Here is a 25,733-nt window from a genome sequence, read left to right on the forward strand (position 1 = left end):
GCATATGAATCAATAGGGATTTGATTCATAAAACAAATATTTTAATTGGTTATAAAAATATCTGAGGTTCTGATAAAAGAATAAATGTAAATGAGAATGAAGAGACAAAGAATCATGACAGTTAAAAAGAATGAATGAAAAGTTATATTTTACATATTGAAATTAAATTAATTGTAAAAAGTCAATAAAATTTAATTAGCCATGTAGTTTAATGCTACATTATAAATAATTTAATAAAAGAATTTTTAAAATGCTTCTGGTTCTTATCTAGCTGCAGCCTTTTAATTATTTACAAATAGCTCTATTTTGATTTATCTAAAAATATTTTCACTGCTTGACATAAAAATATCCTTTATATATGAAAAGGACTACCAAAATTAAAGGGTTGATAGTCATAAAAGCTCTTTCTTTTTCAGTTAGGATAATGAGTTGTTTTTTTTTTTTGACAGGGACATTAAAGACCATTTAGTTCACTAATCTCTTTGCTCTTCTCTTATTTTACAAATGAGGAAACTGAAAACTCAGAAACAAAGTGACTTTCCAATTACTGTGCAGGATTTCTCTCTCCTTTCCTCCCACCCTGTTGATGTCTTAAGCTATAGCCCCATGATCTTCTCTTTCTCTTCATAAACACTTTCTATTTTACCTGCTCCGAGATAAACCTACATCAACACCATTGCTCTGGAAAGAGCAAGGGGAAAAAGCATAAGTCTCAGGGTACCACTTTCATCTCTCAAATGAAAGGATTGGATTCAATGATTTTAAAGCCTCTTCTAGCTCTGGGTTCTGTGAAGAGGAGGGAAGAAAAGAGTCATCACTCCTCCCTACTCTTTCATCCCAACATTATAAATTTATTTACTTAACCTTCTATCTCCATAGTCTATCCAAGGGGAAAAACAAAGTCTGTGTTACCCCCACCTGGTTTTATTTTGAATGATAATGTATGTACAATCTACAAAACTCAGTGACTCAAAATTATCACCATCATAAACTTTGGATTTTTCCACAGAATCTCAATGAAAAATACAAAGTGTGTGGGGGGAGAAACATGAAAGGAAAGACATTTCATCATCTCTGTTTCCTCATTAAACTTTAATACCTTAAGACTTTTGGGACACCATATTTATGTCATAGAATAGGTTCTATTGTATCATAAAAATTCATTTTCTGGGCAGACCATAAGACCTCCACAATTTAACAGAATTTCTAAGTTTCTAAGGCCACAGAATTTATTACTCTGTGGCCAATATCAAAAAAACCTTTTTTTTTTTTTTTTTTTTTTTTAAACTTGGCTAATCTGGTCCTCTGAGAAAAGACAGTCTAGTTCAACTATCACAAGTTATACCTGAAATTTTTTGAGCTTGGTAGGAATAGCTAAAGTTTGGGCTCTACTGTTATCTCTTACAACTCTGGGTCCCCCCTACCATGATTTGGAACATTTAAGGGAGCACCAATTCAATTCAATTCACTTCAGTATAATATCTTTTAATAAAATATTATATTTCAGGGCTTCAGACCAATCCCCAAGACTATAAGTTATAAGTTGTTTACAGCTCTATATTCAGTAGAGTGTTTTCTATAGCAATGAAATCGTGAGTTTGATAAAGTGGATTTGTATGTACATTTATATGAGGGTAGATTGATGGATACATAGATCAAAATATGCTATATGGGTACATAAACATATGATAAATGGATATGTATTGATAAATACATGTCTATGTAAAAATGTATACATATATATATATGCTTATACATTTCAAATGTATTGTGGATTAATTTTTTAAACCAAGAGTTATGTCATGATTGCTATGGGAAAATTTATTCTAAGTTCCACACACTGGACTGTGTCCACTATAATATTAGTATAAGTACTCATTCATGATATTAAAAGAACTCCTAATTGAGCTCAGGAAACTTGAAAAATGAAGACTTAGTTTAACAGGAGCACCATACTTTAAATCCTGTGTTTAATGTAACTTTATTGAGTAGGCTATCATTCTGATTCTTGAAAAACATAAGTAACTTTAAATGAGTATATACTTTTTAAAGAAGATGAGGAGATGGGATAAGGATCATCAAATTGCAAGTAAGGAAAATAAATATCAGGATCAGATTGTAGAGTAGGGTTTGATAGCAAGTTACTGAGTCTGATATCCTACTTCAAATATGTCTTAAGTAGGAAAAAAAGCAAACAAATGTTAGAGCTGTAAGGGAAATTAATTCAATCAACACAAATTCATTAAGCACCTACAATGTGCCAGGCACTGTGGATTCCAGTACAAAGAATGAAACAATCCCCACTTAAACTGAGCCTACATTCCAATGAGGACATCATCCAGGATTCCTAACCTTGGATCCACAGGCTCCAAATGAGTGTACAGGTAAATTCTAGTAGGTTCTTAAACTGGCATGGGAAAAACCAAAACCAAAATCCCTTGGGTCTTTATATTCACTAGCCCCTAACTGAATTTTGCCTTTTTGTTCAATTATAAATGTGGGGAACAAACAGTGCTCTGAGAAGAGAATCAGGGGAATTCATTAGATTGCTGAAGGGATCCATGGCACCAAAAATAGAAACATTAAGATTCTCTGATATAGTCCAGTATTCTCATATTACAAACAAGAAAACTGAGGGACAGAGTGATAAAGTTACTTTCTTTTTTTCTTTTTCTTTCTTTCTTTTTATCCCCCTAAGGCAATTGGGGTTAAGTGACTTGTCCAATGTCACAAAGCTAGGAAGGGTTAAGTGTCTAAGGGCATGTTTGAACTAAGATACTCCTGATTTCTGGGCTGGTGATTTATCCATTGCACCACCTAGCAGCCCCTAAAGTTACTTTCCTAAAGGTGTCATGGCCAATTTGTAGCAGACTTAAGGCTAAATGCTAACTCTCACCATCAATGACTTACTCAGATGACCATTGGGATATCATAAATGTGACTCATTTCCCCCAGATACTGCCTAGACTAGAGTTTGTAATAAACTTTAGCCAATGATTTTAATTTATTTTCTCTCTCTTGTCTACAAGTATCACTCTCCTTATCTGGGGATTAATCTGCTTATGATAGATTAGAAATATGATAGAGATCAGAGAATGCAAATATCCATCCAAGATGCTTCTTTTATATTTTCTACCTTTTGTTTCTTTGTAGATTATGGCATTTAACAAGAAAATCAGTAAACAGCGTTATTCATAGCCCTCACTCTTAAATTATCAAAAATCATTTTAATTATCTAGAATTGTTGTACCATAAACAAAGCATCTAACAGCAACACAGCAGGGTTTCTGAAATTATCAAAGAATGATTTGCTCTAATAGCTTTCTTATAAAAAGAAGCTTTCTTTGAGAACAAAATAAGCCTTTTTCCTCTGAAGGAAAAGTGTTTCTTTTGAAAACATTTTATTATTACTGTCAGGAGACAGGAATCTTTTGCATATGTCTGGCAAACATACAGGTGACACATAGAATAAAACAATAATTATATTTTGTAGTGTTAGTCATGTCAAAAATTACTTACATTATTAACTTAATGCTAGAATTTAAGTCATGATGTTTCACAAAACAAATAGGAACTTTGTTAAAACAAATACTTTAGAAATTCCTCTAAAGGTTTAATCAAAATGGACCAAAAGCAGGAGGCAACACTAATCATATTGCAGTGAAAAAAATATCAAAATTTTTCTACATATAATAAAAATTATAAGGTCAGCCTAGAAGTGATATATTGGGGCTTTTAGTTATGTATTATTTTATATTAGCCTGAAACAGTAGGGTAACATAATATAGTAATATATTAATATTATTAATAATAATAATAATACTTATAACATAATTGAAACAATTACTCTAAATTATATATAATTATATAAATTTGAAATAAGTACTCTAAAAATATGAATATCTTTTGCCTGTTCACTATTCCTGAAATTACCAGTGAAAATTATATGTTCTTAATCAATGTATAATCTACAGATTCAATCAACATGAATTTATTAAGCACTTACTTCATATGCCAGGGACTGAGATAGATACTGGGGATACAAAGACATAACCAAACAATCTCAACTCTCAAGTAGTTTATATTATAATGTAGTAGAGAAAGAATGAGAGGAAGGAGAATGAGGGAGAAGCTAAACACATAAAATATACACAAAGAAAAATACATATAAAGCAAATACTAACTAATTTGTCAGAGTAGGTCACTAAGCAATAGAGGTAACCATAAAAAGTCCCATTTTGGACGTGGCACATGAGCTAAACACTCCTAAAAATGAGGAATTCAAAAATCAGAGATGAGGAGGGAGTGAATTCTGGGTTTGGTGAACAGTCTGCAAACAACCACAGGGGCTGGAGATCAAATATCATGTATAAGGACTAGCAGTAGGCTTGTTTAGCTGAAATGATGAGTACCTAAAGAGAATAATGTATAGTAAGGTTGGAAAAGTAGTCTGGAACTAGCATATAAAGGGCCTTAAATGGGAAAAAAGGGTAGTTTCCATTTTGTCTTTTATCTTAAAGTCAGGAAGATGCTATTAATATTAAGGTTTTTTGAAGGGATGCAAGGGATAGAGCACTGAGTTTGGAATCCCAAAGGCCCGAGTTCAAATCTGGTCTCAGACACTTAACACTTCCTAGCTGTATGATCCAGGGGAAGTTACTTAACCCCAATTGCCTCAGCCAAAAAAAAAAAAAAAAAAAAAAAAAAAAAAAAATATATATATATATATATATATATATATATATATATATATATACACATATTCAACTCAGATCTTCCTGCTTCCAGACGTGCCATTCTATCCACAGTGCCACCTGACTAAACATCTTTGGTTTGTTTCTCAGGCTGAGTACAAATTTTTGGACATTTATTATAGTACGTCAGCTCTTTAGCGTGATCCAGTTGTACAGTTTGTTACATCTAGTGAGTTGAGAACCTGAAATCATTCATCTTTTTTTAAAAGGTTATAACCAGGTTATTGGTTATAAAAGAATAATGAGAGAACAGAATAGGATGCATTTGGAGGAAGGTATAAACACTGGATGTCTGAGGTTATAGTAAAATCAAGACGGGGGTTAAAAATTGGGATTGCCTATCAGAGAGGGGCACTGGGATTAAATATTTAATGTCTGGCAGATATCTTAGATGTCATATAGCCAAATCTCCTCATTTCACAGACAGGGAAACTAAGTTCAAGAAAGATTAGATCACTTGTCAAAAATTACACAAGTAGTAAGCAGTAAAATCAAGAGCTAAGTCCAACTTCTATGCCCAGCAATTGGCTGCTAGTTATGAAATAAGACTGGAACAAGTGAACCCAGAGCATCATAAAAGACAGAATCCTTCCACTGATACCATTGGTACTCAGATATGAGGCTTCCAAATTCCAGTCAAGATACCTGCCTGAATAGGAGGCAGATTGCCCATCTTCTATTTGCCTCTTCAAGCCAAAACCTAAAATTCTCAACAGACCTTAATCAAAAAAATCTAAAAGGACCTTTGAAAATTAAAGTTTTTTTTGTTTCACTCTTTAACTGTGCAGTGTGTTTAACTCTTTGGGATCCCTTTTGGGGTTTTCTTGACAAAGATACTGAAGTGGGTTGCCATTTCCTTCTTCAACTCATTTTATAGATGAGGAAACTGAGGCAAATAGGGTTGAGTGACTTGCTCAGTTATATAGGGAATAAATATTTGAAGCTAGATATGAACTCATGAAGATGACTTTCCCTGATTCCAAGCTCAGTGCTCTATTTATTGAGCCACCTAACTAGCTCAAGTTATTTCTACTACTCCAAAACTGTACCCCCCCCAAAAAAAAAAAAGGCAAGAAACTCATGGGAAAGTAGAAAAGGGAGCCAGTCTCAGAGCAGGTAAAGAAGTCAGTTCACAGTACTATCAGAGATTGGCTAGAAATATGGCTTCCTTTCAGGGACAAGCAACAACAATGGCATCCTCCCTATTACCTCCATCCCCTACCCAAATACTCAGTGTGACCAAAATCCCTAGTATGGGTACTTTGGAAGCCATAGGAAACCACCTGTGAAAATGTTGCAGAGTTCAGACCAGGATACCCTAGGCAATAAGTCGTGACTAGGACCTTAATATTCTGTCCTGAAATGCTGAAATAGGTCTTGAAGAGTTTGTGCCTGAACTTCAAAGACCCCTTGGGACCTAATACCAGGAGACAAAGGTCAGCACAGGAATGTGGGTCCAGTGAAAGACCATCCAGGAAATATCATCCCATCAAAACACAGCAGAGCATAGAACTTGATCTTGGTGTAAAGCTGGAGTGATGAATGAATAAACCAAAGAAAATACTTACCACTATATTAATTACTATAGATCTAGAAATACTTACTCTGTTTAAAAAAAAAAAGACGGGGACCGGGGTGGGGGGAGGGAGGAGATAATGTCATAACATCTGAAACCAGAGACTCAAGGGAAATGGATTTTCCACAAAAATTACATGAATATAGAGAAGGAAGCAAGAGATTAAAAAAAATTAAATAAAAATTATGAAAAATAACTGGAAGGAGATATGCAGGAGAGAAAAAGTGATAAACCTTACCTAAGTAATGCACAATCTTAAAAAGATAATAGATTAAACAGAAATCAGTCTCCACTAGATGACAAGAAATATTAGAACAAAATCAATTTTTTTTTAAAAAAAGAACAATATGTGAGATATCTGGTATCAGAGAAAACTGACCTAGAAACTAGGTCAAAGAAAGAAAATTTTAAAATCACTAGACTTCCTTAAAAACTATTTTTAAAAAGTTTCAACACTATATTTCAAAAAATTAAAAATGAAATAAGTTTAAATATATTAGAACCAGAGGACAAAGATTATTCTATCTTTATAGGAAGAATCAACCATTGATATCCTGAGAGAAAAAATTTCAGTAAGAAAAGTCCCAGTAAAAGATAATGAAAAATATTAGAAAATATATTAGATTATATTTTTGATATTAGAGAGGATGTGGGGAAACTGGGACACTAATACATTGTTGGTGGAGTTGTGAACTGATTCAAACATTCTGGAGAATAATTTGGAACTATGCCCAAAGGGCTATCAAACTCTGCATACCCTTTGACCCAGCAGCGTTATTACTGAGCTTCTATCCCAAAAAGATCTTAAAGGAAGGAAAGGGACCCACATGTGCAAAAATGTTTGTGGCAGCCCTTTTTGTAGTGGCAAGAAACTGGGTGGATGCCCATCAGTTGGAGAATAGCTGAATAAAATATAGTATATGTATGTTATGGAATAGTATTGTTCTATAAGAAATGACCAGCAGGATGATTTCAGAAAAGCCTGGAGAGACATGAACTGATGCTCAGTGAAATGAGCAGAACCAGGAGATTATTATACACAGCAACAACAAAATTATATGATGATGAATTCTATGGCTCTCTTCAACAATGAGATGATTCAGGCCAGTTCCAATGGTCTTTTGATGAAGAGAGCCATCTATATCCAGAAAGAGGACTTTGGGAACTGAGTGTGTACCACAACATAATATTTTCACTCTTTTTGTTGTTGTTTGCTTACATTTTGTTGTCTTTTGCATTTTTTCCCTTTCTGACTGATTTTTCTTGTGCAGTAAAATATTTGTGGAAATATGTATAAAAGAATTGCACATGTTTAACATATATTAGATTACTTGCTCTCTAGGGGAGGGAGTGAAGGAAGGGAGGGAAAAGATGTGGAATATAAAGTTTTACAAGGGTGAATGTTGAAAATTATCCATGCATATATTTTGAAAAGAAAAAGCTTTAATTAAAAAAAAAAAAGAAAAAAAGAAAAGTCCTGATAATGTTTTAGCTAAAATCTATAGCTGCATGTAAAAGAAAAATACTCCAAGCATCCTGAAAGAATTTCAAGTACTAAAGAACCACAATCAATATCACATAAGACCTGGCAGCTTCTCCTGTAAATGAGAGATCTGGAATAAAAATTCCAAAAGGAAAAAATTACAACCAAAAATAACTTACAAAACTGAGTATAATCATATAGAGAAGGAGAAGGAAGGAATGGATCTTTAATGGAAAAGAAAATTTTTAAGCATTGCTGATGAAAAGACCAGAGATATGCAGGAACTAAGAGATTTAAGCTCAAGAATCAGGAGAAATATACAAAGATAAATTTATTTGATCATCTAGAAAGGCCTATATGATGATGGAGTACTAACATTCTAATGAAGGAAAAGGGAACAATAAATATCTCTTCAGAACGTTAATGTTTTTAAAGGATAATATGGGAATTACAGAGTAAAGACAGAGGATCTGAGGTCTGATTGGTTCTATTCTAAGATTTTGGAGAGGGGAAAGCAAAGGAAAGGCAAAATGGATAAAGTAGTATTTAAAAGAGGAAAAGGGAGATGGGACTTACTATTTATCATAACTGGTGTATATGAAAAGAATACACAAAAATGAAGGTAAAGGGTAAGGGGAATAGATATTAAATAATCTCATCCATCTGAAATCAACAAAGATAGGTTGAACATCCATGTAAAACCTATCATATCCAATACAGAAATGTGGGAATTGGGAAAATAATACCAAGAAGACAGCTGCAAACAAAACCAATTTCCTAATCCTGAAAGTAACGTGTGCATATTTTGGATGGTATTTAGTAAGGTTTCTGACATACACTAAACCTTAACAGATTATTGCTGACTTTGAATTTGAACATGATGAAATTTTGTAACACTATAAAACATGGCAATATAATTCCTCAGAATCCAGGGTTGTATGAATTGATATGGAGTAGACTGGAATGAGCAGAATGACAACAACAAAACAAACATATTCAACAACAATTTTGAAAAACTGAAGAACTCTCATAGATGCAATGATAAAAATTTCTCCTAAGGAGAGACAATGAAGCCTTTTAGCCACCTCTTGATGGAAATATAATGAACTAAAGAGTTTCCAAAGCAGTCACACATTTTGGGCAGGATCACCATTGTGGATTCATTTTACCTGACTATTCTTGCTCCTCCAGAAGTTTTTTCTTTTCTTTTTTTCCTCTTCGGTTTGTTTAATGGAAGACTTGGGGAATAGAGATTATAATCGGCAATAATGATACAAAAAAGAGGAAGATATTGGGATGCTTTGATAACTATACAGGGAAAGGATTGAGGAAAATTTAGACTAAAACAGATGGAAAGAAGAGTTTTTGACAGTGACATGAAATTTATTGTTGCATAAAAGCAAGTATAAGAAGTGACTACTTGTAATTTAATATACAATCATCTTTTTTTCTATATATGTTGAGATGTTCTTTCCTGTTGTTTAAAGATCAGCATAAAAATTAATATATATGAATATTTACAAAAATATAGATTACCCAGATTAACAGATGAAGAAATAAAATACTTAAATAGTCCCATTTTAGAAAAAGAAATTGAACAGAATAAAAATTAATTAATTAAAAATAAACTTTTAAGAGGAGTAGTAATTAGGGCAGTCAGGTAATACAAAGAATAAAGTACCAGTCCTGGAATCATTTCCTTACTGACTATGTGTTGTTGTGGACAAGTCACTTAATCCTGATTGCCTCAAAAAAATAAAATAAAATAAAAGGATTAAGGCTTGTGAGGGAAGGAATATAAAACATGAACTTGAAAAGTCATAGACATCAAGAGCTGAGTGGAATATCTGGTAATACCAATGAATGCAGAGGCTTAATGCGTATTTTTAAAATAATGACACTAACATTTATATAGAACTTTTGAGTTTTGCAAAGGGCTTACAAATAGGATCTCATTTTAACCTTAAAACAACCCTAATGAAAAGGTGCTAAAGAGGGCATGAAAAGATTTAAAGTTGAAGTCAAATGACAGAAACTTTGTACTGCATTGAATTCAAGGTCACCAAGCAGAGATCTGAGTAATGATAACTAGAATAGACAGTTAGATGCTGGGAGGAGAAAACAATTAGAAGAGATATATAAAAGGTAGTATAATACTTGCAAACTCAAAAGAAAGGTAATTTCAAACCAAGATAATTTCATTCTTTTTAAAATGGTATCCTCAAGTACTTAGTACAGTATCTATCACATAGTAGGTCCTTAATAAATACTTGTTGATTGATCAATAACAGTAACACCTTGCTTCATTCCAAACTAGAATGAATGCTATTTGTCTACATGATTAATCCTTACTATGTAGATGCTTGAAAAGCTAACCTCTAAATGAATGGTCATTGTTTTAATCTACAAAGACATGAACAATATATTTAAAAGACAGTTACACAGCATTTGCTATGTAATTACTGTCTTGAGTTGTCCTGCAGGCTAGCTGGCAATTGGGTAATAAGTTCCTCTCCTTGAAACACACTATAATAAAATTACAGTTTTGGTGCATTAAAACAACTTGATTTTTCAAAGCACAATCTACTACATAATTATTATTATTTTGTGACAAGTACTTCATTATTCCTCAAAATGGACTCTAGGAAATGGTATGGTAGTTCTACATGCAATTAGGAAATCTACAATGTAGTAACAAATACTGGGAGATATTTATAATCTGAAAGCTAACAATGGCTGTTTTGTAAATGCAGTGTGAAGAAGCAAGAATGTGAAAATTACTGTGTTAAAATACAGAATTACCAATGGGTAACAAAAAGTTCATTATTCTTTCCTAGAAATGAATTCAATTTGCTGAAAGAAATGGCAAGAAAAAGAGTGGTCAAAGGAAGTCTACATAAATTGAAGCTTAAAAAAAAAATCCTATTCAGGGATGTTTGCTCTCTCATATGAGAACAACAGGTACTCTATAAAATGGCTTCAACTTTTATACAATTGAGAATTTTTCCTCTAGAAGTATGCTTTGTCATTACTAGATTCTACTGTAGAATTTGATATGCATCCTAACTTTTACAGTAGAACATTTTGCTATAACTTAATATCTAATTTTTTAGTTCTGAATCCAACATGTAATTTGTAAAATTCCTCTGAAAGTCAAGCTTTAATTCATTTGAGAAACAATGTACCTAAGCAAAAATTTAAATTGACTTAATGTATTTCTATGATTAGAAAAAAATTAATCAGTCACAAATATAGGGAAAAAATTATTTACAAACCAATAGGCTAACTGTACAGCCAATCTTTTTGCCATCCACTTCTCCCATTTTCATGCAGTCCCTAAAACAAAACACAATAGTTAGAAGTCGCAAGTACAAACAAATACAGTTTGCTTCATGAAACAAATGCCAACTAAAATTACACAATCACAGCAGATAGAAGCGCAATTAAGCATTCAGCCACTGGAAGAAAGATTATATTATACAGCATGCTGCGATTGTATATAACCCAGTCAGGTGTGCATGAATTTCATACTAAAACTTTGTACTGAGGAATATGTCTCCAGGTTAAAAAAGAATAAATTTATTTGGGAAATAGAGAATTAAAGGGAATGATATAAATATAATAGAGGTATATCATTACATAAAATGGAGATTTAAAAACTTTATTTCAATTTAATCATCTTAATAGGAATAAATGCTTTAAAAAAAAACAAATATACAGCTAAAAAAAGAGGGACATGTTTAATTGATCCCATTATTTAGAAAGGAGAGAAAACAACATAATTTTCTTTTCATTAAATAACAAGACCGGTCCCATCATTTTAATTCTTCACTCTATGAAGAATCAGGAAGATGCTTGATTAGTAGATTTTCAGAAGGGAATTCCCATATCCTAGGACTTGCCCAGAACTGGACAATAAGAATTTCCCAATAGCTTGGTTTTGAGCCAGTTATCTAAGTTCGAAAAGTCTCATGTTTTAATAGTCCAGTCCTTTGAACTGATTATTCAAGTGGAATCTTTATTCTGTTCTAACCATCAGATACCCTAACCCTGCTCCAAGATTTCTGAAAAGTATTGTGCAGGAGCTCACCTGTAGTCTAATAACCTCTCCATTAGACGGGTTACAGTGGCGATCAATGATACGCCACTCTCCCTCCATGTTTCCCGTTCAATTTTCTTTAGTAGACTGGAAAAGAAAAGAACCCAGGACAATTTCAACATTTATTTTTATCAGTCACCATGACAACCATTTTACTTCATCAGTACCTTAAATACCTTAGCAACCACTGCAACATTTCACAAGTACCACAATTTGCAAACAATGTCTTACCTAGGATATGGACCAAATAGTGGAATTCTAATCCAGGAAGCATTGACAAAGCAAATTGATTTTCAGATTATCCAAGTCATCAAGTCAAAAAACATGCATAAGATTTTTCAAAACACACAGACATCTCACAGCTCAAAGATATTTCCAAGTGCCCCTTAGACTGTTAGAAGCTTGCATCTTGGAAAAATCAAAGAACAAGATACAAATGGAAAACAGGAGTAGCTCCAAGTTTCTTTTCAGTAGGATATTGTTTTATTCACATAAAAATGTTTTCCTACCTCTCAGTAGAATGCATCTTCATCCAGGCAATTTTACTGCAATGCAACTGCTACAGGAAAATCCTTGTACAGACGGTATGACGTTTTGCGTTTTTTCCTTTCACTTAACATTTGCCCACTCAATACATATTGTACTATCTGTGCACTCACTCAACAGTTTCATTCATTTAGTCATTAATCACAGAGGATTTTCTATGTAGGTTGTTAAAGCAGATTGATGACAAGTACTGAACCACATCTCTCCTCCTACATTTTCCCCTTATTTTTAAGCACCTTGGAGTCGAGGCACTAAATAAATGTAAAATAACAACAATCATAATAATTAGGAGCTGTGTTTTGTTTTGTTTTGTTTTTTTCTGTTCCCAACCCACAAAAAATTCAACAACAAGATCAGTGAATTCCTTTAGCTCTCTCAAACTGAACTTTTTCCTAGAGAAAAAAGTGAACAGCCTATGTCCACTGGTACAGGGAGGCTTTCCCCCTTCCAAATTAATAGGGAAGATTATTTGACTTCAAAACCTTCTTCAATTCCCGTTTTCTTTTTTTCTATATTTTACCAGACATAATATGGAAGAAACATTAATTATGGGAGAAAACTAATTAGATGACTTTCATGATGTCATTTTTAAAAAAGTCAATAAAAGAAATCTAGAATATTAAAAGAGTGATGAAGTCTTATTTCTGGATCCTAGATTGTGGTTATGCTCACTCCCAAGTTCTTTTTTTATTATTATTTTTATTTCTTGGAATTTACCATTCCTTTGCTCTGTCGCCTGGACTTATTATCTAGGCTGTTTTTCTTTCTGTATCCAATCACATATGTTTTGTTAGTTCATCCTGTGCTTGTTCTCTTAATGATGTTAGACTAAGTGAGAGAAAAGTAGCATATGGAAAGATGGAAGGGATACAAGCAATGGATTTTAGCCTGATAAATCATACAAGGGGGGAGGTCTCTTGGATTTGTTGTTTGTTTGTTTATTTTGGTATTTCTGGTGTTTCAAAATTTTAAATGTACAGTACTCCCTTTCAGAAACCTCTGAACAGCACCTTGTTCACGTTGAAATGCCAAAACAGTATTGAACCATGTACTAATTCAGGAACTGCCTGCCAAATCAATTTGGGAAGATGTAACAGCTCTGTGAAATGACTGCCATGCACAACCACACACTTGATGGCTTCAAAAACAAAGAATTCAAGTCAAAGTAATGAGTTCTAAAAATACATGAAAGCTTCTGTTTTAGAGATATGAATTTCATTACTTTTCACAGCTCTCTGGTGCAAGTAGGGAGGTTAGGTAACATACCCTGGCCCCAAAAAGTGAGAAATTTGGTAGAACACATTTTCATAATTAACTCAAGATTCAGTGTTGGAGTTCAGATAAGGATCCGAATCTCTATATTACAGGATTATAGATTTTAGCTGGAAGAGACTTTATTGAACATCTGGTTTAACTTCCTCATTTTACAGATGAGGAAACTGAAGCCTGAAGAAATTAAATAATTGGCTCTAAATTATAGAGAAATTAAGTGGCGATGCTGGGAATGAAACTCAGGTCCTGTAATTCTTAAGTTATATTCTTGCTATGGGGAAGTTCACTTATAATCACCTCTTTTATAGAAAGTAGGTTGTAAAGGGAGGATTTTTAAGTTGAGAGAGGAGAAACTGGTCATTCTCAGCTTACTCCTAAGAATTGTTTGATATCTATTTCCATATTAGATTATAATACTACTAATAGATATACTGTACACACTGGGACCCACTTTATAACACCTAGAAGTTTGGGGAGACAAAGCAAAATATCTCAATTATAGACTAACCTGATCATACATGTCTTAGGTGCTATGTCATAAGGTATGGGAGAGGGTTATACTATGTCTGTATGATTTTTTTGTGCCTACATGGTTTAAGCTAAGTGTTTTTTAAATTTAGAAAAAAATAACTATTCTACTTTCTCTGATATTTTATGACATTTTTGTCACTGAGAACTAGAACTGTCTGGCAATTTCTAAAGTAGCATTTTTTTTTACTTGTGTTGTTTGATTGTAGGAGCTTTTATCACAAGTAGCAAAAACAGGAAAATTACATTCAAAATAGTTGAGTGACACTGGAAATTTAGTCCTTTTAGCATGATATATCTTCAATAGAAAGCATATCTTGGGAAGATATTAACTGGAAGACATGGAGAAATTTAAGCTGCTACTTTTGGAAAGTACTATAGCTCTGCTAAAAAATGTTTTCATTATCTCTAAAACAATCCCACAAACTGTTATAAAAAACCTTTCTATTTATTATTCATTACAACAATTACTAGGTTATTACAATCCTGGTGAATACTTAAACAAAACATATTCAGCAAAGCAAGAAATACATATTAAACTGAAAGACTCTAGTAAAAGAGTGCAATGGCTATTCTGATTATGGTTATTTGGTTTGTCTTGGAAGAACTCTGGGGTATATCTAAAAGAGACAGTCTCACATTAAATTCTTAGCTCCTATACAATTCTGAATAAACTTTGGTTTAGAAAACCAAAAGCACTCCAATTACATTTAGCATTAAAGACATATATTGAACAGAAGATGGAAATCCAGTGTAGCAAAATGGAAAGCAAATTGGAATAGAATAGTCTTGATAACCAGTGGCTTGAGCAAATAACATAATTTTGATGGTGTAGGTTTGAGCAGTTATGTTTGGAATGGCACTATGATTCCAAACCTATGTCCCTGAGATGTTGCATGGATCAGTGAGGAAATGTATTACACACACATACATAGATGCACACATGTATGTGTGTACATGTATATGTGTTTGTGTTTACTTAAATATTGTTAAGCTCTTGAGAAGAAAGGCATATCACTGCTGGAATGTTATTCTTTTAAGCACATCAATTCTTCTTCACCAATTCTTTAATCTGTCACTTTAAAAAGCAAAGTATCTTGCTAAGCAGTTTCTGACTCCCCCTCCACCCACCTCCAACTCCAACTTTATATGCTGGCAATACTGAGTTACTTATAGCTTTTCTACTTCTCAATGAATATCAAACAATACATAAAGAAGCATGAATTAAAAAGACCAACTGGGGATCTGCACCCCGACTTCATGTATTTTCTAAACTCTTAATTTATGTGATGACTCACTGTGATTATACCAATTCATTATGGTTGCTCTTGCCAAAGGAACATTTCCTGAAATTCAGTTTGGGTTTCTCATTTTCTTGACCACAGGTACAAATGACATTTAATCATCGCTTAAGAGTTGGTTTGTCCCCCATGCTAATTATAAAAGCATGAAAGCAGAATATTGTCGTCACCTTTCTGAAACTATACTAAAAATGCATGACAAGGATAAAAATGTCAACATAACATACCAGGTACCTTAAAAGAGTCACAAATGTGGAGGGCTTAATATTTTAATTACTGACTTTTCCCCCAATGTCAAGGATTATCCTCTATTTCAAAGTCATATTTATGCATAAGCTATCCAAATTAGATGTTATCAGGATTTTTACATAAAAGAAATCAGAAGCATGTATTTAATCTTTAAAATTCATTGCAAAAAATGAGTCACAAATCTCTAAAGAATCATTTCATTGAAAGCTTTCTCACTTTTGTTCTCTTTTCAAGTCACAAATGAAGAGATGCTGTAGAAAACAATTTATTACATTAGAGAAGGTTTTAATCAGAATTCTTGCTAAACTCTTGTCAGAGAAAGACAGATACCCTGCAATCGAGGATGAATGAGTACTTGCTACGTTATTAATAAAAGTTTGAGTTTAATTATGGCATTAATCACATGAACATGGTGCTGTGCAGAATGTTGCACAAAGAACTTATTTTATCATTCCCCAAGACAATTCATTTAGTCCCCACTTTTTTTGTTTCAGTTTAACTTTCCTTAATGTTCTGATAACAATTATTACAGATGCAAACTGAATTTTGATCTGCTTTGTCATTTACTTTTATTTAATAGTCATTTACATTTATTTAATAGATCCTATCCTTGTTCCAAATTAAGGGTCACAAGTAAAGTTTTTTATTTGTGGGGCAAGGGATTTTGTATTTGGCTTTTAACAATTTAGAGGTAAATATTAGTATATTTCTTTAACTACAAAACCTATAATATAATTTATTTTGCACTTCTGAAAGCAGTGTCAAATTTTATAATCAACAAATGAGGGAACTGCTTTCTTCACACAGACCTAAAAAGTAGACATGTAAGCATACTTTTAAAGCACATCCCTAGAAAAATTTTGAGGAATAAAGAACCAGCCTGAAATTCCCAAAGAATTAAATCATATATCTACTTTGACCCTTTCAAATGCAGACTACTTCAAACACGACAGAAGATCAATTGATAATTCCATATCTGTGACTAGAAACTAATTATACATATTTGAACAACCTCAAAGTTCCTTTAGAGGCTCTTCAGAGCAGGTCTAGCATTCCTTTCTAACCTTCATATAAAACAAGAGTTTGGACCAGATCAAAATATGTTTATGAAATTCTAATCTGAAAATCTTCCCAAGCAATTTATAATCACTGATCAATCAGTTCCAATGAGATATTTATAGACTGGAATCAACAAGTGTTTCATTTTTAAGGAGAGGTGGAAATCATGTTAATTCCATAGAAGCTAATCAACTCTTACACCTTGCTTTGATGGATAAGCATCATACACTCACTTAATGATTCCCCATATTTCCCCTCTCCCTCTGTCATCTCCACTCAAAGTCATCACCACATTTCTTGATTTTTGAAAAGGAAATTTTGTTATGTAACACATGCAACCTGTCCCAATCACAGATGAAAATAAAGAGATGAGTCTGATCATCAACATAATAAGAGCCATTTGCCTGAATCAGGCAATTATCCTTTATTTCACACTTCAAAAAGACAAAGCACTCCTGGGAGACCAAAGCTGTTACTGTAGTTCTCGTCCACAGTGAGGCTGAGTCACCTATATTTTGCACCAACACCAATGAATGAAACAAAGATGAGAGACATTTATTACTCACATGCTGTTGAAGAGCTCACGGTAAGTTTCATCACCTTTGCCTTCTGACATCAAGCTATCCAATTTGTCAATCAGTTTGGCCTCCACCTGAAACAGAGCCAAATATTAGCCGTTCTCTGATTCTCTCTCTCTTCTCTTTCACAAATAGAATTTCTAGACAAACTGAAAGACATGCACGTATTTTTGCAAAGGAAACAGTCATATAAAATGCTCTCATTTCAGAAAAAATATATAAATTTAATGATAGGTCACATTACTTGCTGTGTGTTCAACAGCAACGGTCCCCTTGGAATTTTTTAGGGCTAATTTAAATGGAGCAACGTGACTTCAAACTACTGGCTGAGTAGCATTTGCTGCTGCTAAGGCAGCTATCTATTTATGGATTCAAACAAAAAAGCCAGTAGCCCAGCTCCACTGCCTGAATTCTCATGGAGGGGCTGCAATGAATAGAAAATCATAACTCATTTTTTTAAAAAAGTGACCCATCCCTGCATCAAAACAAAAATTTCAAGTAAACCATTAGGATTACTTTCTTAATAATTTGGGACTTATGCATTTTAAAAAGTTTTATTTGTGTCTTTTATTTTTTCCAATATTACAATCATTTCTGAATAAACACTGTTTTCTCTCTCCCTGGAAATGGACCTTAATTCAGAGACTACCTCTGTGATGTATATCACAATTGATTCTTTTTGACAACCTGCTCTCCTCCCCCATACTTCTCTACTGAGAGGAGAAAGGTAAATTCTAATTTTTGCTCTTCAGTATTAATATTGATTTTTACAGTTATTTAGAATACAGTTTTCTTTTAGTGTTCTTTCCATTTATGTTACATTCCAGAAAGTATTTCAAGGCTTAAAAGGTGTTTTGAAATGTTATATAATTTTGTTCTCACTATAAATCTTGCAAGGTAGATGCTATTACAGATGAGGAAACTGATATATCTAAAATGTTTCTGTGGATGAATTTGAATTCAGGTCTTCTTGACTATAAGTCAGCCGTCTCTCCTCTGCATTATACCTAGCTGCCACCTACTTATATCATATATCTGGGCTAGTTCATACACATTTTCCCATGTTTCTCTGATTTCCTTATAGTGTACCGTGAGAAATAGCAAATATTCCACTATATTCATATGCCACCATTTATTTTGCTATTACCCAAATGATGGCTATTTTGTTTCCTGTTCTTTACTACCATAAGTGTTGCTATGGCTATTTTTTTATAAATTAGAACCTTCTATTTTTGATTTGACTTTACTGGGGACATAGGGCTATGTACCCTTTGTAAGTTTAAGTTCAAAATCTGCTTTTGGATAAAGGGAAAAGATAGAACAATTTCAAATTAACATTAAAGGGATATAAAAAAGTAGTGTTTCTGGAATGTTGGTAAAATAAAAACACTGCCACCTCCTTGTATTTTCAAGTCCTGTTTATGAGGAAAAGAAAACTATAACTATATCTGTACAATATAGTGAAAAGGAAAGAAAATTAATTATACTTCCCTGGAGCAGAAGACACTCTACTGTCAAATATTTGACCTTATTATATAGGGAAAAAAAAAAACCCACAACTTCTCCTTTAAAGTGAAATTTAACTAACAAAAAGTTTCCTTTCTCCAGTATAATTTTCTAGTTGGGCTTCATTTATGTGTGACTTTTGAAAGTGCTATCTGGATGACTCTGGGCAAGTCACTTAACCCCTAAGATTGTTTTTGGTTTGAGAAAGAAGGTCCAATGACCATCTTTTTATTAATAACCTGCTGACCTTATTAACAAAAATCAGAGGTCCTCAAACTTTTTAAATAGGGGGCCAGTTCACTGTCCCCCAGACTGTTGGAGGGCCGGACTATAGTAAAAACAAAAAGTTTGTTTTGTGGGCCTTTAAATAAAGAAACTTCATAGCCCTGAGTGAGGGGGATAAACGTCCTCAGCTGCTGCATCTGGCCCACAAACCGCAGTTTGAGGACCCCTGAAAAATTATTAAATTCGTCAGAAACTATGTCTCTCAAACCTTTCTAAATGTTACATGGTGAGAATGAGGATGGTGACAAAACCTGGAAAAATGCTCTGACCTTCTGATGTTTTAGAATGCTTCCAGTGAAGTACTTTGAAACTTTTGACCCAATGCTTGAAATTAAATCTAACACTTCTGTAATGGTTCATTTGCAATAAAATAGACAAGGAATAAATTGAAGAATTAGCTCAAAGTAAGGCACAAAAAGTTCTCTGGAGTGGCAGAAGCAGCTGAATAGTTTCTTCATTATGAAAAAAAACCTGCCCTTTTAAGTTTGGAACCTTAATCATTAATATCTAAATTAGTGAACAATCATACTACTAACTACTGCATCGAATTGCTTTCCCCCTTCAAATTAATCCAACATACAATGTGTGCAGTGAATAAATCTGAACCATTTTTACAAATATGACATCTAGAATTCAGAGGATTTAGGCAATCTCAAAAACCATTAACTCTAGGATTCTCCCAATTGGGATCCATCTCTGACTAAGCAAAGATACTGCTAGCCTTAAAATATAGACTTACAGGTTTATAGAAAATTAGAGCTAAGAGGCACTTTAGAGATTACTTCGAACACTCAATTCATTTTATCAGAGAGGAAACTGAGGTTCTTCCAAAAAAGGTAAAGTAATTCATCCAAGGCCATATGACTAATTAATCAATTAACACTTATTAAGTGCCTATTATACACCAAGAATTGTACAAAGCACTGAGGATATAAAAAAGGCAAAAGACAATCCCTACCCTCAAAGAGCTTACAATCCAATGGGCAACCCAACATGCAAATATATATAATATATTAAAATATATAAACAAATACATAAAATCAAGTTTTAGAGAGATAGATATAGATGATCACTAAAAAGTATTTAACAGAGGAGATGCATTTTAATTAAGAGGGATTGGGAAAAGACTTGCTGTAAGAATTAACATTTTAGTTGGAACTTAAAGGAAGGTTGGGGATCAGCAGTCAGAATGGCAGAGGAAGGGCATTGTAAGAATTGGGAACAAGAAAGAATGCCCAGAGGCAAAAGATGTATCTTGTTCATGGACCAGGTAGGACACCAGTGTCATTGAATTAAGGAGTATGTTTTGGAAAGTAAGGTATAAAAACACCAGAAAAGTAGGAAGGGGCTAGGTTATAAAGGGCTTTCAGTGATATAAAGAGAATTTTATGTCTACTCCTGGAGGCAGGAGGAAGCCACTAGAGTTTGTTGAAAAGACTTGCGCTTTAGGAAAATCATTTTAATGATTGAATGGAAGATGCACTGGAGTGGAGGGAGACTAGAGGCAGATAGACTCATCAGCAGGCTATTTAAATAATTCAGAAAGCATTTATGAAGTCCTGCATTAGAATAGTGGCAGTATTAGGGAAAGGGACATATTTAAGAAATGCTACAAAGATGAAATCGACAGGCTTTGACAACAAATTGGTTATGGCAGGATGAGATAGAAGGACCTCAGTAATAATTTAATACAACTCTTTCATTATACAGATAAGGATACTGAAATCCAGAGAGGTTGAGCCATCAAAGGTACAGCTAATTATTGGCAGTTACAAGACTAAAAGGAATTTCTTTAGATCCTTTAGTCAGTGTTTTTCTTCCCTTCTTCTCACACACATCAAGACAGATTGGGAATCAGGTCTCTTGATCCTTCATTAAGTCAAGTGTTCTTTTCACCAAAATGTAATTAATTCAATTTAACTGGTCAAATATTTATTAAGTTTCTTTTTTATGTCAGCCATGGTGCTAGGCAATGGGGATATGAAAATAAGAATGGATTGCAGCTGTTTAAGAGTTTATTAAAAAAAAAACTTGTTGATCTCTAAAATGCATTTCACTGAACCTTTCCATCTGCATGGAGAGAAGTTTGTACTTACCTGTTTAAAGTTGCCACTACGCCTTTGCTCCCAGTCCATCATATCATGGAAAATAGGAATCATTACATTCCGTAGGTCTGGCTGAGGTATCAAGGTTACTTCTAAGAAAGGGCCAATCAGTGCAGGAATGAAATGAAGCTTGTGTTCTCCTAAATAAAACAAAGAAATCAAAATTTGACAGTGATTCAGAAAACATAGTATGAAATAAATAGCGAAAGACATCACTGTCTTCAATTATGGATCTATCTCCCATCAGAAAAGAGAAGTTCTTGGAAATTTTGTTTAAAAGTGAATTTCTACAAAGTGAATCTCATTTGTCATGACACTCCTTTTTAAATGAGTGGGTTTTTTTTCCCTTTTAGGAAAACATTCTGGCTCAAAGAGATGAACTATATTGAACTTATGCATGTATGTGTGTACAATTCTCTAAACTTTCTCATAGTGTGTCAGTCAGGATTCCTCATAACAAGAAATAATATACTGTGCCAAGTGCAATTTTTTTAAAGTTGGGAACAGCTATTCTATAATATAATAGAATTACTAAATATGAATACCTGAGATGTTTTCAATCAATAAGCTTTTTATTAAGTATCTACTATGTATAGTCACTATACATAGAGTGCTGAGTATACAAATAAACCAACAAAACAAGGGCTACTTGCAAAGAACTTACACATGATAAGCTTACACATTTTTTAACAGATGAAGAAACTGAGACACAGAGAAATCATGTGACTTGCTCAGAGTAAAACATGTCTGAGGAAGGATTTGAATTCAGATTTTCCTGACTCCAACTTTAGAACTATATCTACTATGCCTCTATTCAAATGTGGCTTGTTAGGATAAGTGAAATACCTAGTGCTGTTGCAAACTGCTAGTTAACCCAGATATTTCAAAAAATTTTGAGACCATAACATAAAAGAATTGGTCAGAGGAACTGGGAAAACAAGAATACTTGAGGTGTGGGGAGGAGAGATGGAATATGAAGCTCTTAGCTATCTTCAGGTGTTTGAATGGGTATGTTATGGAAGAAGGATTATTCTTCTTGGTCCCAGAGGGCAGAACCAATAGCAATAGATAGGAATTCCAGGAAGAAATATAGACTTGACATAAGGGAAAAACAAATTTGATTAAACTTATAAACATAAACAATTTATCTATATTTATATAAATCAGGACAGATTTCCTCAAAGTATGGTGGATTTCCCTTCATGTAAGGTATTCAAGTGGAGGCTGCTGGATAGATTCTCATCGAGATATGGGTTGGCTTTGTACTCTGACATTGTTCTCAATTCTGAAACTGTCCTTTGGTAAAATAGAATTGACTTTAATTTTATTTCAATTCTTCAAGGTTTAAAGTAAATACTTACATAACCAACACAGATTACAATCCATCTGTAGCTTTATAAATAGATTTTGAGATACTTTATGGCCAAAAAAAATTATCATCCCAAAGCCAATCTAGTGATAAACTTCTTCAAATTTAGCTAGCTGATCTTTTAAACAATAAGCATGGACTCCAGGCCTGATTCAGGGTTAGGAGCTACAGAATGACTAAGGTACAAGACTCTTTACCAGATTGGAAATGTCTTTGAAGAGTCATCATGGTCTCATGAAGCAATGCAAAAGCTTTGGTAAACTCTTTTTACCAAAAGAGCAAAAGTCTTGGTAAACTCCAAGTAAGAAGAAAGAAAAGAAGACATGGAGTCTTCTCATAGTAGCTCCAATCTTATTTAAATAAGTTTTTAAATGGTCTATCCTTTCAAAAAAAGGGGGGGCAGGGATAGGCAAATGTAGACAGTTCCTTTTTTAGAGAAATTTAACTGATTCAAAATAGCTGACATAACAGAAAATAAAAAGACTAGAAATTCCCCAAGAAAATAAAAATGTAATTTCTTGTCTCTTTTAGAAATATGGAAGTCAAGGGCAACACCGAGTTTGAATTCAAAATGTAAATTCATTCCCAAAACACTGGAGAGTAGGAGGCTGGAAGACTGAGCAGCATCACATCATAAAAACATTCTGAATAGAAAATAATGGGGCAGCAGAAAAAATGAAATCCAGCTAAACCAGGTCATTAAAGTGCTTTTGTAGGGGGAAAAAATGGAATGGAGACAACAAAGAGATGCTAAATGGAACATGCCATTTTATAGCAATATACTCTCCTTGATGACAGACTCCTTTTGGAAAATTCTGAAGTACTATGAATGATCCAAAGATATGGATTTCCACAAAAACTCATCTTTTTAACACCAATATTAAGTCAAATATACAATATAATTACAAACCAGGAAGCAATTGTGTGTGAATTGTGTATACATACAAAAATTTACATGTATAAATTAATTCCTAAATACATACACATAAAATGTTTTTGTATGTATGTATGTAGCCCAAGGGAAAATGGAAATAATGATTCAAGTAGACTATAAAAGATTATCAATAATGACTGATGTGAGAAAGTGATGTAAAAGTTGAATGGAGACTCAAATGACTCATAAAGAAGATGTATCATACAGAAAAAATGACAGAAAACTGAAGTCCAGCCACATGAGTATCAAGCATATATTAAAATAACCATAGGAAAACTTTTAGCACATTGGATAGATCATCTATTAAAAAACATGAACAAGAAATACAAAAGTATGAGGTATGGAGAAGTTGTAACCTGTATAAATTGCTCACATGGATGAAAATCACAGAGCAATCACTATTTTAATTAGTAGGAATTTCCACTTTGAGGGGTTTCTTTAAGTGGAAAATAGCCCAAATTATCTATAGTGTCAATATGCATCAAGAAGTTCTTTTGAGTCCTTCTAAATTTTACAACATTCATTTGTCAGTATCCATAGAAAGATAATAAAATAATATGAGTCTTATATTGTTAAGTTTAAACTGTAGAGCTTTCTAATAACAAATAAATAGAGGTCACTTCAATTTATCAGTAATAGAGGCAATCAGGGCTCCAAGAAACCTCAAAGGCACACAAAGGCCCTAATGAAGTAGGAAAAACTGGGGATAACCATGGAAAGCCTAATACATGAACTAGATCAAATAGTGAAGGACAGATTGTTTCAAGTTTAAAAAAAAAGTATCTATATTGATAGCTACTCTATAAAATATTTCATTAAAGCCTCATGTGGGGACTGCACTATGATATGATCCTGAAGAAAGAACCAAAACAGCACCTACCCTCAAGAAGCTTTTATTCTACTGTTTGCCTATCTTAGATTAAATGCAATTGCTTGGATTGCCTTATAAAGAATATATATTTTAATCATACTGTATTCTTTTCCAAACACAGCTTTCTCTGGCATAGACTAAAACAAATAACAAAAAACTTTAATTCAAACTTAACTGAGCAATCAATGAAACTGAACAAAAAAGGGGGGGGTTTGTTTTGTTTTCCCCCCTTTTCAATGTTCCTTTTAAGCTTCCATCTTGTGTGTTAGATTTTGGATCCAAAGCCATATTGTCCACAATCATTTGCCAATTTCAGAGTTAAATGCATGCACATTAATTATAGTTCCTTTTATTTTGCTGCTTAAGGTAGCATAAAGCACAGGATGCCCTAAAAAACCAAGATATGTGAGAAAGTTACACTGTAAAACAGCAGCTCTCTACACATAGGTACATTTCTTTTTGACGTTAGAAGGGTTTTCAAAGTAAAGCTCTTATGCAAATAAGTATTCCTTTATTATTATTTGGTCATCTCATTTGGGGTTTTCTTGGCAAAGATATGAGCTTGATTTGTTATTTCCTTCTCTAGCTCATTTTATAGATGAGGGACCAAGGCAAACTGAGTGAAGTGATTTACTTGTCCAGAGTCACAGAGGTAGCAAGTATCTGATGCTGCATTTGAATTCAGAAAGATGAGACTTTCTGACTCCAGGACCAACACTCTATCCACTGCCCTACCCTGCTTCCCCCAGTTTATCCTTAAAAGGGAAGAAAATAATCAAGAATGAGGGATGAGAGAATAGAGGGAAATGGAAAGTTAATGTTTTCATGACTAAATAGTCTAATGACTAAATAGAAACTACATCTCCCATACCTCATTACCTGGATAGGAGTGTCATTTTCAGTGTCAAGGAAGCACACAGGGACATAAGTAGGTAAATGGATGGGGTATCAAGTATTATACACAAACCCATCTAAATAATCAACATCATAATAATAGTTCATATTTAGATGGGACATTAAAGTTTCCCAGATGTTTTCTTCACCATGGTCTAAAGGACTTGTGTTCAAATTTATCTCTTCCACTCATTTTGTGACCTTGGACAAATCAATTTATTCATCTGGGCCTGGAAAAATTAATTTATAGGTTTACACGAACTGCTGCTGAGTGAAATGAATATTGTAAACAGTGAGACTGTGTGATGATTAACTGTGATGGAC

General features: G+C 33.4%; 1 protein-coding gene across 7 annotated transcripts in view; it reads right to left on the reverse strand.

Moving 5' to 3' along the window:
- The window catches only part of DOCK4 (dedicator of cytokinesis 4), a 500,144-nt gene that overhangs the window by 46,632 nt on the left and 427,779 nt on the right, over positions 1-25,733 (reverse strand). For 6 of the 7 annotated variants that reach the window (XM_031938828.1, XM_031938827.1, XM_031938824.1 and 3 more), the window contains exons 31-35: positions 21,333-21,481; positions 17,434-17,519; positions 12,144-12,170; positions 11,904-11,999; positions 11,089-11,149 (exon numbers count right to left, since the gene is read on the reverse strand). In XM_031938828.1, the coding sequence (XP_031794688.1) occupies positions 11,089-11,149; positions 11,904-11,999; positions 12,144-12,170; positions 17,434-17,519; positions 21,333-21,481 (419 nt within the window). The remainder of the gene's footprint in view (positions 1-11,088; positions 11,150-11,903; positions 12,000-12,143; positions 12,171-17,433; positions 17,520-21,332; positions 21,482-25,733) is intronic. The other variant, XM_031938825.1, reaches the window with a different exon arrangement.

This window comes from Sarcophilus harrisii, chromosome 5 (genome assembly GCF_902635505.1).
Source record: "Sarcophilus harrisii chromosome 5, mSarHar1.11, whole genome shotgun sequence".
NCBI lineage: Eukaryota > Metazoa > Chordata > Mammalia > Dasyuromorphia > Dasyuridae > Sarcophilus > Sarcophilus harrisii.